Source organism: Anolis carolinensis, chromosome 3, assembly GCF_035594765.1.
Source record: "Anolis carolinensis isolate JA03-04 chromosome 3, rAnoCar3.1.pri, whole genome shotgun sequence".
Lineage (NCBI taxonomy): Eukaryota > Metazoa > Chordata > Lepidosauria > Squamata > Dactyloidae > Anolis > Anolis carolinensis.
This window is the reverse complement of record NC_085843.1, coordinates 124,561,395-124,581,514: the sequence shown is the minus strand read 5'-3', so window position 1 is coordinate 124,581,514 and position 20,120 is coordinate 124,561,395. Positions and strand designations below refer to the sequence as shown.

Below are 20,120 nucleotides of genomic sequence, written 5' to 3'. Positions count from 1 at the left end.
CTTTCATCAGAAGTTAACCATAAAATCAAGTGGAGGACTTAGACATTGTCTGCATCCATGAAGGCATCAGTACTCCCAAAAGAGCACAGATGGGAAGTTTTGCCATGAAGTTGCAGCCTCTTATTATTTTTCCAGAGCTTGGTGGTTAACTCATCAGGCACTCATGATCTGCCTATGGGCTCAGTTGACTAGTATACTTACAATGCCCCTACTTCAGTAATAAGCAATCCCAGAAATCTAGAGGCCACATTTGTTCCATGATCCTGGAAGGCAATACCTAGTGTACCCTTATTTTGCCTCCAGTTTTCCTCCAAACAACACAATGACCCTTCTGCCAAATTTCAACCACTTGACATGTCTTAGATATGTGGGTGGGAGGAGGGATTCTTTTGAAACAGGCACTTCATTGGGGAGGGGCAGCTTGTCCCTCTTTGAAATCACGGCAAAAATGGGTAATTACTTCCTCTAAAGTATTGGGATTTTTCACTCAGCCTGCTGTCTGTATTCTTCCTTGGTATGAGACATGGCGAAGGGTATGGCATGCTCACGACTACGAACAGAGACAAACAACAATTACATTTCGTAATTTTAAAATAGGGAAGCAGCCATTGTGTAGGTCCCTGTATCCCTAACCATAATTTTAAACCTGTGCCAACTCAAATTGGATTTCTCCTTTTTATACTCCATGTCACACATATGAAATGTTTTGCCATACCGGCTGAACAATGATCCTGGAATCGTAGGTGATGATGACCTGACTTAACCTGGGTGTGTGCGTGGAGTGGAGCTACCCCCCCCCCACACCGGTCCATTAAATTACCAGACAAAATTTAATTGCCTAGAGCAGGGGTCCCCAAACTAAGGCCCGGGAGCCACATGCAACCCATTGAAGCCATTTATCTGGCCCCCGCAGCGGCTCCCTCCTCCACCACCAAGGAAGGTGTGCGCCTTTCCCACCTCCTCCCTCACCTGGTGTGCGCCTTCCAAAGCTTTGCTTGTTTATAATGGTATTTTAATTATTATTTAATTAATTAATAATTATTAAGGGGTGCTTTGCTAGTGCTTTTGGTGCACAAAGGCAGAAGGGGGTTGGACTAAATGGCCCAAGGGGTCTCTTCCAACTCTCTTCATTATTTTTATTATGATTATGATTAACACTGAGGCTGTATTTGTTCCCGTTTGGTTTTTTTAAAAAACTTCAAAATAAGAGATGTGCAGTATGCATAGAAATTTGTTTATAGATTTTTTTTTCAACTATAGTCTGGCCCTCCAACGGAGTGAGGGACCGCGAACTGGCTCCCTGTTTAAAAAGTTTGGGGACCCCTGGCCTAGAGCCTGAATTCAGAATTATAAGATGAAAGTGTACAAAACAATCAAGCGCACACACAAAAGACAGAAAACAATTGCAGTTGAGCACCCCCAGGTATAATGGAGACTGAATACATGTAAATGGCATATTAAAGTGATGTCTCTTATATAAAACTGTAAAGGCAAGATTTGCTTTTTGGATTTTTTTTTGTGTGTGTGTGGGGGGGGGGGATATTTTCAAGCCCATCAATTGTTGAATCAATGAACACAGAATCCATGGATAGGAGGCCAACTGTATTCCCAATGGGTATCAATTCATGGATCTGAATGCCGGCATAATATTGATAGCTTTATTTCCAATTCCTTTTCTTATTATGTCCAACAATTATTTTTCCTTTTTTTCAGCAACTGTCCACTGAGTTGACATTTTGAACTGCAACCCCAAGATTCTCTTTTATGATCAGTCACTGCCAGCTCAGATCCCATCTGTGTGAAGGTGAAGTTCAGATTTTTGCTACAATATGCATTTTTTACACTTCCTTATGCTGAATTCTTTTTACATTTCAATGCTCTTCCCTCCAGTTTGGAAGGATCCCTAGATGCTTTTGACAATCAATTTATGTTATCACTACCTTAAATTATTCAGTGTCCTGAATAAACTATTCACTCCTAATGGATGGACTGGATGGCCCATGAGGTCTCTTCCTATTCTATGATTCTAATGGCAGGCTTTCCATCAGGAAATACTCATCACTTCATCTTTGATAAACATCCTAAACATTTTATTTTCACAGCCTTTTGTCTGCAATCCTGAGCATGCTAAAATATCTTAAAGCTTGTGCTTCAGAACAGCATATTGCATTTCTTAATGCCAGTTTTGCGTTCACTGGAAAGAATTTTACATAATTTCCCCCCTTGCTTAATATATTTATGATTTAATGAATTTTCTAATAATTGATCTTTTTGTTACTGTTTTAGCACTGCCCAAGTTACTCCTTCCTTCCCAGAAGTCTCTGTTTAAAATCCAGCCTGATGAAAAGGTTTCGGAAAACTGAAAGTTTGGTGACTATTTTCGAAATTTCCCAACTGTGTATTTTAGAACTGCTCATTATTTCTTGTTTTGTGAAGATGAATATGCTATGCACATCCTGAGGAGAAAGGGAGAATAAAGCAACAGTAGTTTACACAGAGAAAATTAGGTTGGCTGATTAATACTTTATGGGGTTAGAAGATACTAAGGAAGAGTATGGCTTTCCAGTCTAAAGGTAACTATGATAACTAAGATCTTCTGCATCTTGTTTCTAATAGAAATTATATTGTTCCAGCTGATATAGAATGCAGCAGATATATACAACTCTGAAATCTCTGCAAGTAAACAGCAATTTCATCTTTAGTCTTGTGCGGGCACCAAGGCTTGGATACTTTAATAAACTTCATTTCATTTAAGTTAAACTAAACAACCCCCAGGAAAATAAGAGAAGAGTTACAGCAAATTTTGTCTCTAACACATTCCTAAACAGCTTAGTAAAAAAACCACTGAAATGTTTAAACTCAGCATCAGACTTTTCTGCTTCCTTTAGCAATGAATGAGTTGCCTGTGCATACATGCTGGGGGCCCTTCTACATTGCCATATAATCCAGAATATCAAGTCAGATAATCCACATTATCTGATTTGAACTAGATTATCTGAGTCTACACTGCCAGATAATCCAGTTCAAAACAGATAATTTGGATTTTATACAGCTGTGTAGAAGGGGCCTGGGATAACAGTGTGGCAAAAAGGACATTCATCTGTGTCAACAGATCACTGTCCTTCCCTCCGTTGCGCCATTTCGAATGCCAAGCAATGCACCCATGTTTGCACCTTTGGTGTTGCAACAAAGAAGAAATAATCTACAATCCTAGACAGGCTGATCCTAAGTGTTTTGGGGCTTGTTTTGGGGCTGATGGCCACCCTAATGAATCATTTTCCTTCTTACAAGGTTAGGGATTCTGTTGTCATACTGCCTACCCCACAGCACAATAGTCTCCCTTCCTGAGTAGCCACACTTCCATATAACCCAGAATATCAAAGCAGATAATCCACAATATTTGCTTAGAACTGGGTTATCTGAGTCTACACTGCCATATAATCCAGTTCAATGTGGATTTTATACAGCTGTGTGGAAGGGACCTGAGGCTACCCTGTTGCAAGAAGCTCCGGATTTCATGTTTGCCATGACAACCACAGAGCTATTTGACCCCATTCATGCTGGTAGGTAAACTCTACACCTTGTTTTCTGTACAGGGAAGGATGGTGCTCATATGGAATGAACGAGCTTTCTACTGTTCCATTGCCATGGAATGATCACTTCTTGGTCAGGTTTAGCCTTGCTGGGGAAATGACCATGGTGGTGGTCACAATTACTCTTACGTATCCCTTCTTATAGGATGGAACTAAACAAGCCCCCAGATTTTCTAAGGAGCTGGCAGCAATGAAATTAGTGAGAGTGAAATAGAGAAACAGTGGCAGAAAACCCAGAATGTGTCTGACTGAAAACAGGCTAAAATCTATCTCAAGGTTCATTTTGTGATAACAAAGGCCTATTTTTTCTGGCTAATAATATTGCTCCTTCACAGAACAATTCAGCAGAGTTGTTTTGAGTGGTCTGGGATCAGTTACAATCAGCCAAAAGAAAAAACGTAAGCTTGCTGTAAAGAATTTGCACAACTGTGTGGTTTTTCAAAGACTTTCTTCCAGCTGGAAAAAAAACCCCTAAAATCACTTACGACTTTCATTGAAAAGAAAATCAGAGAAGAATTACATTGTATTTTAGAAGTCTTCTTTAAACATAGAAAATGACAGTATGAATGAGTGATAAGGGCTTCCAAACATCATATGAGATGTTTCTGTTCTCGGGGTTTTTTAATGTTGGTACAACCTTGCATCAGGAAGAAAGTATACTGACAGTAATTTTTAATAACAGTGGAAATACACATGAAGCCACTGTTTCCTTAGAATAGAGTGGCTTAAATTTAGAAGATGTTTCTATACTCCCAGTAGTTACAATGGAAATTAGGGTTGGCAGTACGTCTTCTGGTTGAAAAGTAAAGTGTTTATCTATACTTGTGAAGATCATTCTTTTAGAGTATTTTTGAAATGGAAAGAAATACAGCTGCCCTCTCTGCTTTTTAAAAGATAGTTCCTCTGTTTTAAATTATTCTTGACAGATCTGAAATTGCTTGTTTCTTTACATGTTTATTTTCATTAATGCTGCAAAGTGCCTCCTATATTTTGTTATAGTTTTACATTAATTCCAAACATATTTGCATGTTTCCTGGACTTTTGATTATGCTTTATCCACTTCTTAGTTGTCATTGTCCTTGACTTCATTTTCCTTCTTTGCTATTTAATGTAATCAGGAATGGCAACCTGTACAATTTCTCTCTATGATGTCACAATGTTGTATCTGATGTCACAACTGTCTCTAAATAAAATTATGTGACCTGCTACTGCCACACTCAATTGGATTAAATAGTGTGAACAAATGTCTTCATTCATGAAGGTGAAAGCAAGGACAAAACCAATAAAAATGTTTAGCAAGGTTAAATTTTTTCAGAACTGTTGTTTGTCTGTAAATATGCTAAATCAGGCACAGGCAAACTTCAGCCCTCCAGGTATTTTGGACGTCAACTCTCACAATTCTTAACAGCCAATGCTGGGAACTGTGGGAGCTGAAGTCCAAAACACCTGGAGGGTCGAAGTTTGCCCATGCCTGTGTTAAATTGTAAAGCAAACATGAAAAACTGAGCATATTCAGAGCACCTGAACTCTTAGTTCAAGTGCTACTACACATGTTAAATAAGAGAAAATGAGAGCAAACCCTCTGGGGAAAATGTTTTTATAAAGTGTTTTTAGGGTGCTTAAAATCTTTCACAAGCACAATCTCAGCAGCCTTTACCATTATCATAATCTAGTTTAATATTACTATCTCTGTGTTACTGTTGCAAGGACAGAGGCTGGGGGACAGTGGATTAACTAAAGACTTGCCTAGATTAGTTAAATAATCTATATTAACCCTGGATCCAGTACTGGCAACTTTCTGTGCACAACAATATGTAGTAAGCATCCTGAGGATTTGTGCACTTTGCTTAGCACTAAGCAAAGTTGGGAATACTCTAGATCAGTGATTCTCAACCTGGGGTGCCCAGATAATTTTGGCCTTCAACTCCCAGAAATCCTAACACCTGGTAAACTGGCTGGGATTTCTGGGACCTGTAGGCCAAAAACAGCCGAGGACCTCAGGTTGAGAACCACTGCTCTAGATCAGTGGTGTCAACCTTTGGTCCTTCAGATGTTTTGGCCTTCAGCTACAATTCCTGACCATTGGACAAGTTGGCCAGAGTTTATAATATAATAATAATAATAACTTTATTTTTATACCCCGCCCCATCTCCCCAGTGGGAACTTGGAGCGGTTTACATGGGGACAAAGCCCGAAACATACAACAATAAAACGATAAAACAATTATTCTGGGTGTGGAGGCATTTCTTATCATTATAATAAATTTTAATGCTTGTTATGCTTAGAAATATTTCAGGGGAGGTGTCCATGAGTTGTTGACTCTTCCGAAAACAGGGTATGGAAATTGGTTTCCTTTCAGATTAGTAAAGATTTAAGGCACACTTGAAATCATTTTGTTAAACAAGATGAGGCTAGACTTAGGTCTCAAGTGAATATATATCCTGAAATCAGGTGCTGCTTCTTATCCATAGTTTCTTTAAAACATATGCCTCTAAAAATACTCAACCATGCCCTTTCATTAAAATACACATCAAAAACATAAAAAGTCATAGAATATCCTATGTGCACGTCTTGGAATTGTTAATTCTACAATGTGTGAGTGAGGTTAATAGTCTCCTAGAACAATCACTTACTGGAATTACTGCTGTCATCCTTGGTTCCATCGAGACTTCCATCGGGGTGCATTTGCAAGTAGTAGCCTTGCCTGCAATATAACCTGGTCACTATACCCTTGAGCTGGGGATCTGAAAGACAAACATATTGTGTCACTAGCCTCAGAGCTATTTTGTGAGATATTCCTGTGTCTCTCCTTGAGAGGGACATCTATCGTAAAAGCAGTATGGCTACCCTTAAAGTTAACCTTTAAATTATTACAAATTCCTAATGGTCTATGCAGAATTTTATTAGTCATGTTGCTCCCACAGTTTTTTGAAATTCAGAGAAAAACAATGCTTTTATCAGGAGGTGTTATTGATGTCCAACTCTTTCATGTTTCTCTACTGCAAATGAACCATCCCATGCAGTCCTTAACAATGAAGCCTTCAATATCTTCCTCTTTGATCAGTTTAGCTAATATCACACAGTGAGTTGACCAAAGTTTCAGTTAAGGAATCAAAGAGATGAGATTATTATCTTTATGCACTTTTATTGCTACCCAAACTGTTTGTTCTCATATACAGCTTTCTCGTTTTCACATTGACAAACATCACAATAATTTAAGATATGCTTTGTGATCCTCTCAGAGAATGACAAGGAGGAAATGAACTATATTAAACAGAAGAATATGACAATGAATGATTTCGGGCACATGAGGAATTGTGGTAACTAACACTAGGAACATACTATGAATAGCCACTTAACAGTGAAATAATACGGTCTCTTAAAAAACAGAATTATTGAATGTTTTAAAAATCCCAACAGCACCAAAATTGATTTTTCACATCAAATACAAGCCTTTTATTTCTGTATGCCATTATGACCATTTGCGTCCATTTCTCAATATGCAGCAATTTTTCTTTTTCTTTCTTCAACAATCTACAGTTTTTTATTCTAAACCTTTTTCCTGTACAGTATTAGGAAAGTTGCACAATGTGCACCTTACTCTTAAAATGCTTCTTACTACAAAGTTTGTTTTATAATGGATACAGCAAAGTGAAGCCTCGTTGGTCTTTACTGTCATATTATATTTTATTTCCAGTTAGGAGTTTTCAGAATTGTCATACTTTCATAGGTTTTAAATACAGGTACTATAAACTGGAGAATATAGGTTAACACACTGACCAATGGATAATGATATCTTTCGTGTTCATATTACTCACAAACAAAGATGATTATTAAACATGTTTATTGATAAGGAGTTATATGTATGCAGCTCTAAAAGAAGCATAGTATACCAAACATTTTGGATTGGAGCCAGAAATACATGACCAGAAGACATTATGGTCATAGAATTGTTCTGTAAACTCTTGCAGAAGACCTTAGTAGATACATCCTACAACACACACAAAGCTCTGGCATACATTTGAAATATTGTTCAAGGACCTGCCCCGGAGAGATTGTAAAATACTTTGTGCTAATAGAAGCCTCAATATTTCAGTTCCACTTTCTCATATTCCAGGATTTCCAAATCCTGTAAACACCCTTTCTACTAGCAATTTGTACCCAGTACAATTAGGTGGAAACTCTCCAAAATATCATTATCGGCTATACTGGCAAGAGATCTGGGCAATTTCACATACAAAGAAATAGCCCAGTTTTCCACCCCTCACCTATTTGAATTGAACATCCAAATTCAACCCTTTAAAGCTTTTATTGTTAGAACTTCTTAAAGTTAGTATTTAAATAGTTATAGAAGGCATGTTGGAGACAAGGGAATCAAAATCCTCTTTTTAATTTGAATGCCCATTTTAGAAGGCAATACTAAAATAAGTGGTATCTTGATTCTTGCATCATGTAGAAATGACAGTTTACTAACAATGATTTCTGAAAAATAAAGTCAATTGTTTTTCAATGGAGTTGCTTCCAAGCAAGTTTGTTTTCACTAGAAATTATGGGGTTCTCTGATGTTTTAGACTGCACTTCCCAGCAGCCCTAGCCAGCACAGTCAGTGGTGAAGAATGTTGGGAGCTATGATATCCCTACATCGTGGTGGCCACACACTTCTCAACACTGGCTTATATTGCAATCTTTATTTACATGTACCTAAGTGCATTATCAATGAATACAGCTAAATTTATTTCCAAGTAAACAGACAAACATTTCCAAGTAAACAGGGCTGCACAATGCTAAATCTTAAATCACATTCTATGAATTTGGGGATTAGAACCTTATTATTTCATTGTCCACTAGCCAGCTGTCCAATTAGCCATCCTTCAGGTTATTTAGATCCAGCCTTTTCTGCAGAACTGGGACTAGTTTTAACATTATTCACATAAATCCAAATTAAGTATACCTTAAAACTGATTGCAGTACCATTCTTCACAAGAATCTAAATATCCATATAGCACAAAATGTAGATGATAGGCAGCAGCTTTTAAAGAAGGAAAATTTCGCAGCAGCTTTTAAAAGCAAGGCTTACAATAAGGTTTTGTTCAATAAAGCATTTTGTTCTTCTGGTTTTTCTGATTTAACATTAATATTGCACTTCTGTTTTATATTTTTGGAAAATGTTCTCAAATCAGATGGGGTTTTTTCCTGTCCTAGTGTGCTACCGTCATGTTGCTGGGATGGAGTTCACTGGAGCTCATCATATGATGTAAGGCTACCTCCAGCGAGGGTCTGTTGGGCTCCATCCCAGCAGCACAATAAGAGGTAACCCTGATGATATGGGTGACCACCTGTATCCTCATTGAAGAAGCCAGGGACAGCATGGAAGAAAGCATGGGATGGCAGCCCACAACCAACCATAGTAATGGGACAAAGCTGGGTGCTGCCCCAGGGTTCCCCCAGTTTCTGGACCTCCAACTGATGAGGTCCCTAGTGTACTTCACACAGGATGACCTGAGGGCAATGGTGCTGTTGAACCACATGCATCAGGCCAAGTCTCATACTTTCTCTTTGTTTTGACCTGTTGTTTTCCTGGTTATGTTTTCTTTTATTGCCACAGCTTTTCCACATCTTGTGAAATATAGCTCTGGGCCTAGAAGGAGAGAGATTAAGATGCATGTATTTCAACAAAGAAAGACAAACAAAGACTGTTGAAAGGCAGATCTCTGTACACAACCTCAATCTCCTGATTTATTTTAGTGATAAATATCAAACATGAACTAACATTTTTCTCACACAAGTGCAAAATAATGTTGATTTTCTGTATCAGATGTGAACATGTCTAATGCCTGCATAACTTGTGGCCCTTCAGGTGTTCAGGACTCCATCACCCAGAATTCCTGCCACTAGACAAGCTGGTTAGGGCTCCTGGGAGTTGGAGTCCCAAACACCTGGCCACGAGGTGTCCAGACCATAGACTGTAAAAGTAGTGTGGAAGGTGTAACTTCTTATATTATATTTAAACATTTTAAAAAGTTTATTATTTTGTTACTTTGCCCGTGAAGTCAAGACATCAATCAAAATAACCTTTAAGCATGCACAGCTTTGACTTATAATTGATTTTCACAGTACAGTAGAGTCTCACTTATCCAACATAAACGGGCCGGCAGCATGTTGGATAAGTGAATATGTTGGATAATAAGGAGGCATTAAGGAAAAGCCTATTAAACATCAAATTAGGTTATGATTTTACAAATGAAGCACCAAAACATCATGTTAGACAACAAATTTGGCAGAAAAGGTAGTTCAATACGCAGTAATGCTATGTAGTAATTACTGTATTTATGAATTTAGCACCAAAATATCATGATATATTGAAAACATTGATTACAAAAATGTGTTGGATAATCCAGAACGTTGGATAAGCGAGTGTTGGATAAGTGAGACTCTACTGTATTATTAAGTACAACAGCTCAATAAAGTTTGTTCCCAGCATGTTAAATGGTATTGTACATTTTAAATTATATTATGTATGGCAAATAATGCATTAGCTAGGACCAAACTAGAGTAGATCCAATGAATTACTACAATTTATGGAAATTTGTATTTCTCTGAAATCTTATGGGATTATGTCTTCAGATTCAGGATTAAAGGATAACTGCTGTATTTCTCTTGTTGTTTCTTATAACTTAAAATGTGAGATATTGTAAGTTGAAAATGTAACCGAACAAACCCCAAAGGAAAAATCTCATCCATTTTTCCTTTTGCTGTGTGCATGTACAATACAATATTCTTTCTGTATCTTTATACTGAAGGCATGATCAATTAAGAACCCACATCCCAATCATGGAAGTTTAGAGTTCTAAGACATCACCCCTCCACGGAAATTTAATGCAATCCATTTTAATTTAGTCATATCCTGTAAGGACAGAGGCAGCATGAAATGACAGATCCATTAGTCAACATGCTCAAAATTGTATAGACTCTAGCCAATACGCAGTAGCATGAACATAAAATAAGGAGTATTTATAAAGACGAAACTACACATTTTCCACACTGAGGAAGAAAATATAAAGAACAGCAGGATAACAAAAGATGTCCATTTACAAGAGCATATACCTGACTAAAAAGAAGTAATTCAGACGGTTCGCTCTTTTTATATAAGATAGTGATTTCTGTCCTTTTTGCGCATGTCACTCATCTCTGTGACAGCTTCAGATAAGCTTCCCATAAATCAAAGCTTTGCCTAAAGAGGAAGTGACAATGGAAGTGTATAGGCTAGAGAACACTGGCACAATTTTGCACCTGGCAATTCTACCTATATCAGGGACTAATGCAATTCATTGGGAAACAGCCTTTCAGAAGCCCCTTTAGAATATTAATTTGCAAAGCACCTGGGAAAATTCCATAGAAAATAAGGTATTCCAGATCATCAGTGAGCAGCTCAGTAGGGAAAGGACAGCAGCCTAATTTGCAATGCTAAGTACAGAATTCTGAACCACAGCCAATTTCATATAGTTATGTACAGGAAGCTTCTTCTATAATACAGAGTGGCAGGGTTCCTTAACTTATTATTAACTTCATTTACTCCTTGCCAGAATGCATAAAAGCACATGAAATGAAGTGGTATATTCTTTCTGGTTAGATGTGCAAAAGCATCACTCCAAAGTGCGGCTGGCATATTCACAGAATGTTGTACACTGTATGTGGTCCAATTTCTGGTTAATATATGAACTGCAAAAAATATGGGAAGGAACCATTCACATTACTTGTATACAATTTTACATTTGCTTGTACTGACAAGCAGAAACAGCACTTGCATACAGAAGGAGGACATGCACATTCAATAATCTGGCTGGGGGAAAAGGGAGAAGGACTAAGAACAAGAAAAATGAAATCTCCTTTCCAAACTGATTAGCCAGGAATTTGCAATATATGTCACACATAAGAATTATGGCGCAGCTAAGGTCAACTTTTGTTTTTAATTTGAGGACTGTGCCAAAATGAAGGGCTTTTCCAGTCTGTCTTACAGCAGTTTGGCAATGCACACCTACCCTCGTCATCTCCTGCTGCTATCACTCTGTGAAAAGCAATCAATTAAAAATAAACGATAAAGCCTTGCCAAGTACAGACAAAAGGGTTTGTGCTGTGATTGTACATATACAGGAGGAGGAATGACTGATTTAAACTAAACAGATATACTGCTGCACATACAAAATGGAAAAGATACCTAGCTCTCCGACTAAGATTATTGTATTACCAATGGAAGGGCTTCCACATATTCTACTTTTCCCCATTAATGCATTGTTTGGAGAGTGAAAGGCCAGGCACAGCAGGGATGAATGAAAATGGAGAGCCTTCCGTCCAAGATTTCACAAATGAAAACTGGTATATATGTGGTCAAGCAACATCAACTGCAAGATGGCAAATGTTATTAATGAAGGAGACCACACAAGGCTAAAAGAGGCTGCGACAGCTTGCTTTTGCCTGAGCCTATTGGGAAGCATTCTTCCCTCTCGTTTCCTCTCCTCTCTGTTGAAATAATTAAGGCCAAACTACTTATGCACTTTGAACTCAACTTGCACCAAATGAAGCAAGCTCAGAAGATAAGGAGGCGGAAACATTTTTAATGCAGCTGAAAAGTGGGATGTTTATTTATTTATTATTATTTCTAATATTTATATCCCGCCCTTCTCACCCGAAGGGACTCAGGGTGGCTTCAACACTGGCACAATTTGATGCCTATACAAAATCAATCAAACAATATATAAAATCAGTTAAAACTATTAAAAACAACATAAAATTACAATATATAAATTTAAAAATACGTATGCTCAGATCCATTTGTCCAAAAACCTCGTGCTTTATCCATAAGTCAGTCCGTGTCATCTTTATCGTTTATTCATTAAAAGCCTGGGCACATAGCCATGTTTTTAGGGCTCTTCTGAAGCCCAAAAAGAGTTGGAACTTGTCTAATATCTCTGGGGAGGGTGTTCCACAGCCGGGGAGCCACCACCAAGAAGGCCCTATCCCTCGTTCCCACCAGCCACGCTTGCGAGGCAGGCGGGACCGAGAGCAGGGCCTCTCCAGATGATCTTAAGGATCTTGCTGGCTCATAGGAGGCGTTACGTTCAGACAAGGAGATTGGGCCAGAACCGTTTAGGGTTTTATAGGTCAACACCAGCACTTTGAACTGGGCTCGATAGCATATCTGCAGGCAGTGGAGCTGGCTTAACAGGGGGGTGGTATGCTGTAAGCCGCCCCAGTTATTAATAGAAGATTAATTGAGCCCGGCCCCACAAAAATTGTGACAGTTATAAGCTATCTGAATAGGATGAGTAAAAGCAAGTATCCAAATGCCCAAAAGCTGAATCTCCAGCTGAACAAATTTGACGGGTAGGAAAATTACACCATTATTCTAAGGTCCTTCCCAACATTAATTTAGAGTTGCTGTGAGTCTTCTGGGCTCTATGGCCATGTTCCAGAAGCATTCTCTCCTTCCAACAAAGGATTCCCCAGGCAGGAAGAAGCCAGGCATTGAAGATGCAAGGCCATTCAATGCTAATCAAGGTGATCAATTGCAACATTCAAATTTAGCTCAAGCAGACAAGAGTTCTTTCTCCCACCCTGGACCTTCCATAGATATATAAACCCCACTTGCCTAGATTCCAACAGACCTCACAACCTCTCAGGATGCGTGCCATAGAAGTGGGCAAACGTCAGGAGAGAATGCTTCGGGAACATGGCCATACAACCTGGAAAACTCACAGCAACCTAGTTATTCCACCATGAAAGCCTTAGACAACAGTTTTTTTCCCCTTTCCCTTTACAATCACCAGTTGTGAGAACTCAGTTCGGAAAATGCAGGCAACTGCCTTGGTGACTCTGATGTGCTTGTAATAAACAGAACAGTAGAATAAGTAGCAACACAGGTATGGGAAGTAGCAAAAAAAACACATAAAAGGAAACATTTCACACTTTGTAATTATAGCACTACTAGCTGTGCCCGGCCACGCGTTGCTGTGGCTCATGGGAATCATTTGTTGGGCAGATGGAATAGCAGTGAATAGCCTTGCAGCCTCAAAAGCCTGGCTGTTTTCTTCTTATAGGAATCCTTGTTTGGTGAGCTGGAATGCAATGGAATAGGCTTGCTGCTTGGAAGGCTGGGTACTTGCGTTCTAGGGGAACGGTTTTTAGGGCTGCTAGAATTGCAATGAATAGCCTCGCTGCTTCAAAGCCTGGCTGCTTGCTACCTAGTGGAATCTTTGGTTGGTCGGCTTCAATAGTACAGAGTAGTATCGCTGCTTCAAAGCCTGGCTGCCTTCTACCAAGGTTAATCCTTTGTTGGTCTGGTTGAATTGGACAGAATAGCCTTGCAGCTTCAATGCCTAGCTGTGTTATACCTAGGGGAATCCTTGTTTGGCAAGCTGGAGTAGCACCCTCAATCAAAGAGTCGCTTTGAAGCCTGGCTACTTCCTTTGCAGGGGAACCCTTGTTTGGCCATCTTGAATTGCACTAAATAGTCTTGCAGCTTAAAAGCCTGGCCGCTTTCTACATAGGGGCATCAGTCGTTGGCCAGGTTGAATGGGACGGAGTAGCCTCATGGCTTCAAAGCCTTGGGGTTTTCTACCTAGGGTTGTCCAGTTTGAGCAGCACTTAATAATCTTGCTGCTTGCAAGCCTGACCGCTTTCTACCTTGTGGAATCTTTGGTTGACCAGGTTTAATGGCAATGAATAGTCTTGGTGCAACAAGTATGATTAGCATTTAATGGCCTTGCAGCTTCAAAGCCTGGCTGCTTTGTTGGGAGCTGTTAGCTGGCCCTTATTGTTTCCTGTCTGGAATTCCTGTTTTCCGAGTGTTGTTCTTTATTTACTGCCCTGATTTTAGAGATTATATTGTTCTATTATGCCACAGTAATTTTTATATACAGTATTATATTTATAATCTTATATCATTTGCTCTGAACTGGATTATATGAGGCCCCTTCTACACAACTGTGTAAAATCCACACTGAACTGGATTATATGTCAGTCTGGACTCAAGACAATCCAGTTCAAAGAAGTTACTGTGGATTATATCTGCCTTGGCATTCTGGGTTATATAGTTGTGTGGAAGGGCCTTGAGTCTATACTGTCATATCATCGAGTTCAAATAGGATAATCTGTACTTTATCAGCAGTGTGGAAGAGGCCTAAGTGAAGCCTAACTCTGCCTGTCACCATTGTGGCTGAGTGGGTTGCTAGGAGATGACTGGCAGCCAGGGAGAAAACAGTTTTTCCAAATCTTCTAATTTGGACTTTATTTTTCTAGGGTTTTTTTTTTGTTTGAAAGACATAGATTGGATGACTGTGTCTTTTGTGGTCAAATTTGGTGTGCTTTGGTTCAGTGGTTTTGTTGTTTACTCCATAGAAAACCGCACATTACATTTATATATATATACTAGCTGTGCCCAGCCACGCGTTGCTGTGGCTTAGTCTGGTGGTGTTGGTCAGTCTACATTAGGTTGTATTTATGCTGTGACTTCCACCTTTCTTTATACTCACATTAGTACAGTAGAGTCTCACTTATCCAAGCTAAACAGGCCAGCAGAAGGTTGGATAAGCGAATATCTTGGATAATGAGGAGGGATTAAGGAAAAGCCTATTAAACATCAAATTAGGTTATTATTTCACAAATTAAGCACCAAAACATCATGTTAGACAACAAATTTGACAGAAAAAGTAGTTCAATATGCAGGAATGTTATGTTGTAATTACTGTATTTACAAATTTAGCATCAAAATATCACGATATATTGAAAACATTGACTACAAAAATGGCTTGGATAATGCAGAAGCTTGGATAAGCGAGGCTTGGATAAGGGAGACTCTACTGTAGTAGTATTTGAAGTCTGTTACCTTCTTCAGTTTTTGTGTTGATTGATAATTGCTTGAGATCCCTGTTGTCTTTGGTTTGTTGTTAATTGTAATGTCTGATTCTGCTGAGTGCGGTTTATATTTTTATTGTGGTACAATATTCTTTTTTTTGTTTTGCCTGTGTAGGTGTTTATTGTTGTTGTTGTTGTAGTGGTCATGAAGGTTGGATAAGTTAAATGCTACTGTATTGTTTTTTGGAGGCCCAGTGTAGCACTGACTGGCTTCTCAGCCTCAGTGCCTGGCTGTTTCTTGCCTGTGATGGTGTTGATTCTTATTGTTGTTGTTGTTGTCATTGTTATTATTGTAATTGTTTTTTTGGAGGCCAAGTGTGAATGTAGGGATTGGGGAGGTGGATGAGTTGTGTTGTCAAATTTTGTATTTGTTATAGTCACAATGTGTTGTTGTGAGTTTTGTGGGTCCGGATTGTGGTTTTGTGGTGTGGTTGTGTTGTTACAACTGAGAGGCAAGGCTTTTGTGTTGTGTTGCCAAATTTTGTATTTGTGGGGCGTTTAGTTGTGTGCCAGGTTTTGTATTTCTGGGGCGTTTAGTTGTGTTGTTATAGTCACGATGTATTGTTGTGAGTTTTGTGAGTCCGGATTGTGGTTTTGTGGTGTGGTTGTGTTGTTACAATCGGGAGGGAATGCTTTTGTGTTGTGTTGCCAAGTTTTGTATTTCTGGGGCGTTTAGTTGTGTTGTTATAGTCATGATGCGTTGTTGTGAGTTTTGTGGGTCTGGATTGTGGTTTTGTGTTGTGGTTGTGTTCTTACAACTGGGAGGCAAGGCTTTTGCGTTTTGTGTTCAAATTTTGTATTTCTGGGGCGTTTAGTTGTGTTGTAGTCACGATGCGTTGTTGTGAGTTTTGTGGGTCCAGATTGTGGTTTTGTGGTGTAGTTGTGTTGTTACAACCGGGAGAAAAGGCTTTTGTGTTGTGTTGTCAAGTTTTGTATTTCTGGGGCGTTTAGTTGTGTGCCAAGTTTCGTATTTCTGGGGCGTTTAGTTGTGTTGTTATAGTCACGATGCATTGTTGTGAGTTTTGTGGATCCGGATTGTGGTTTTGTGGTGTGGTTGTGTTGTTACAACCGGGAGGCAAGGTTTTTGCGTTGTGTTGTCAAGTTTTATATTTCTGGGGCGTTTAGTTGTGTGCCAAGTTTCGTATTTCTAGGACGTTTAGTTGTGTTGTTATAGTCATGATGCATTGTTGTGAGTTTTGTGGGTCCGGATTGTGGTTTTGTGGTTGTGTTGTTACAACCGGGAGGCAAGGCTTTTGCGTTGTGTTGTTAAGTTTTATATTTCTGGTGCGTTTAGTTGTGTGCCAAGTTTCGTATTTCTGGGGCATTTAGTTGTGTTGTTATAGTCACGATGCGTTGTTGTGAGTTTTATGGATCCGGATTGTGGTTTTGTGGTGTGGTTGTGTTGTTACAACCTGGAGGGAAGGCTTTTGCATTGTGTTGCCAAGTTTCGTATTTCTGGGGCATTTAGTTGTGTTGTTATAGTCACGATGCGTTGTTGTGAGTTTTGTGGGTCCTGTGTGGTTTTGTGGTGTGGTTGTGTTGTTACAACCGGGAGGCAAGGCTTTTGCATTGTGTTGCCAAGTTTTGTATTTCTGGGGCGTTTAGTTGTGTTGTTATCGCATGATGCGTTGTTGTGAGTTTTGTGGGTCTGGATTGTGGTTTTGTGGTGTGGTTGTGTTGTTGTAACCTGGAGGCAAGCCTTTTGCATTGTGTTGCCAAATTTCGTATTTCTGGGATGTTTAGTTTTGTTGTTATAGTCACTGCGCAAACAACTTTATCATTTTATATATATAGACTAGCTGTGCCCGGCCACGCGTTGCTGTGGCGAAGTCTGGTGGTCTGGGAAATAAAGTATTGAGGAATTGGTGGTAGTTAAGGTAAAGGGTAAAGGTTTTCCCCTGACATTAAGTCCAGTCATGTCTGACTCTGGGGGTTGGTGCTCATCTCCATTTTTAAGCCGAAGAGCCGGCGTTGTCCGTAGACTCCTCCAAGGTCATGTGGGATGACTACATGGAGCGGCATTACCTTCCCGCCGGAGCAGTACCAATTGATGCACTCACATTTGCATGTTTTTGAACTTCTGGGTTGGCAGAAGCTGGAGCTAACAGTGGGGGCTCTCTCCGCTCCCCCGATTCAAACCTGCGGCCTTTCAGTCCAGAAGTTCAGCAGCTCAGCGCTTTAACACGCTGCGCCATCAGGGGATATTGTTTCCTAAAGGTTGTGAATATACAATATTTCTGATTGGTTTTTTTTTTGTTGGAGGCAAGTATGAATGCTGCAATTAGGAAAAATGATTAGGATGTAATGGCCTTGCAGATTTAAAGCCTGGCTGTTTCCTCCCTGAGTGAATTTTTTGTTGGGAGGTGTTAGCTGGCCCTGATTGTTTCCTGTTTGGAATTCCCTTGTTTTCAGAGTGGTGTTGTTTGCGATATTTTATGTGCTTCTACTGTCTGTGGCCCTGAGAAAACAGAGGATTTGCCAGACTTTGATGATGGGAATACTTTGTTGGGAGGTGTTAGCTGGCCCCGATTGTTTCCTGTGTGGAATTCCCCTGTTTATTTACTGTCCTGGTTTTAGAGATTATATTGTTCTGCATTATTCTATCCCAGTAATTATTTCATATTAAAGAAGAATCTCACTTATCCAACATTCGCTTATACAACGCAGTCTGCCTTTTCATAATCAATGTTTTTGTAGTCAGTGTTTTAAATCCATTGTGATATTTTAGTGGTAAATTTGTAAATACAGTACAGTAGAGTCTCACTTATCCAACATAAACGGGCCGGCAGAATGTTGGATAAGCGAATATGTTGGATAATAAGGAGGGATTAAGGATAAGCCTATTAAACATCAAATTAAGTTATGATTTCACAAATTAAGCACCAAAACATCATGTTAGACAACAAATTTGGAAGAAAAAGTAGTTCAATACACAGTAATTCTATGTAGAAATTACTGGATTTATGAATTTAGCACCAAAATATCACGATATATTGAAAGCATTGACTACAAAAATGCGTTGGATAATCCAGAACGTTGGATAAGCGAGTGTTGGATAAGTGAGACTCTACTGTAAATACTACATAGCATTACTGCGTATGGAACTACTTTTTCTGTCAAATTTGTTGTATATGTTTTGGTGCTTAATTTGTATAACGATTACCTAATTTGATGTTTAATTGGCTTTTCCTGAATCCCTTCTTATTATCCAACATATTCACTTATCCTGCCGGCCTGTTTACGTTGGATAAGTGAGACTCTATATTGATAATCTTATATTATCTGCTTAGAACTGGATGATATGAGGCCCCTTCTTCACAGCTGTATAAAATGCACACTGAAGTGGATTATATGGCAGTGTGGAGTCAAGATAATCCAGTGCAAAGCAGATAATATAAGATTATAAATGGGTTATATAGCTGTGTGGAAGGGCCTTGAGTCTACACTGCCATATAATCCAGTGCAAATTAGATAATCTGTGGAAGAAGCATAAGTGAAGCCTAAGTCTGCCTGTCCCCTAACTGAAACCTGGCTGTCCCTTGGCTGGTTGCTAGGCAACCAAGTGGGCAGAGATTAGCCCTCTAAACTGGCAGCAATTGGATAAAAAAATTATTGCTCTCCCTCTAATTAGGACTTTATTTTTCTTTTCTTTTTGTTGTATCAACCTTGAGGCGTGGATGATGGGTTGTGTTGTCAAATTTTGAGGTTGGGGGGCCTGTACTTTTGTTGTTTTGTGAATTGCCGTGATGCCATCACTCTTTTATATATATAGATAGATGGTTCTACTTTAACTGACAGTGACAACCTACAGAATCGCACAGGGGATACTTAGAATTCTCTGTCAGCAAATTCCTCTAGTACAGTGGTTCTCAACCTGTTGGTCTCCAGGTGTTTTGGCCTATAACTCCCAGAAATCCCAGCCAGTTTACCAGCTGCTAGGATTTCTGGAAGTTGAAGGCCAAAACATCTGAGGAACCACAAGTTGAGAACTTCTGCTCTAATACTTCAATGAACTACAAACCCCAGGATTTCCATAAGATGCATCCATGACTGCAGTGCTACGATTTTGTGATGTGTAAAGGCTCTAGGAAGAGTAATACTGAAACACCTGTAAATAGGTGACAGGCATCATTCTGAGGAAAAGAATAAAGGCCATATCAGCCATATCAACAACAGGGAGAATGGGTGAGTTCCACTGCACATGTGACCAAACCTCGGGCCTTTGAGAGATTTGGCATCAGCTCTTACAAGGATAGCCAGGGAACCCAATAGTAACTTGGCAGGATCAAACAAAGTACAGTCAGCTTTCCCTGGCATTTGTGGTCAGTAGTAAACATATAGAGTAATGGAATTCTGGATTTATTGTTTATAAAGTCATCCCATGGTTTGAAATCACATTACACTCACTGCTGCACCCAGCCATGCGGTGTTTGTGTTTGCGTGTGTGTATATAGGGGAGGAGAGAGGGAGGAGTAATCAAAATCTCATATACTTCAGTTCCCAAGCACTTAAATTATTTTCCCCTTATTAGTGGATTTCATTGATTAAAATTAACATAATTTAAATGTTTAAATAAATCCATCACATTCCACTGTTTTCTCCTTCTAAAGCAGCATG

The 20,120-nt window shown here is 39.2% G+C and overlaps 1 protein-coding gene across 3 annotated transcripts in view; it reads right to left on the bottom strand.

Moving 5' to 3' along the window:
- Window positions 1-20,120, bottom strand: part of fgf14 (fibroblast growth factor 14) — a 395,947-nt gene that overhangs the window by 100,397 nt on the left and 275,430 nt on the right. For all 3 annotated transcript variants that reach the window (XM_016992301.2, XM_008106972.3, XM_003218713.4), the window contains one exon: window positions 6,227-6,337. In XM_016992301.2, coding sequence (XP_016847790.1) covers window positions 6,227-6,337 — 111 coding nt within the window. The remainder of the gene's footprint in view (window positions 1-6,226; window positions 6,338-20,120) is intronic.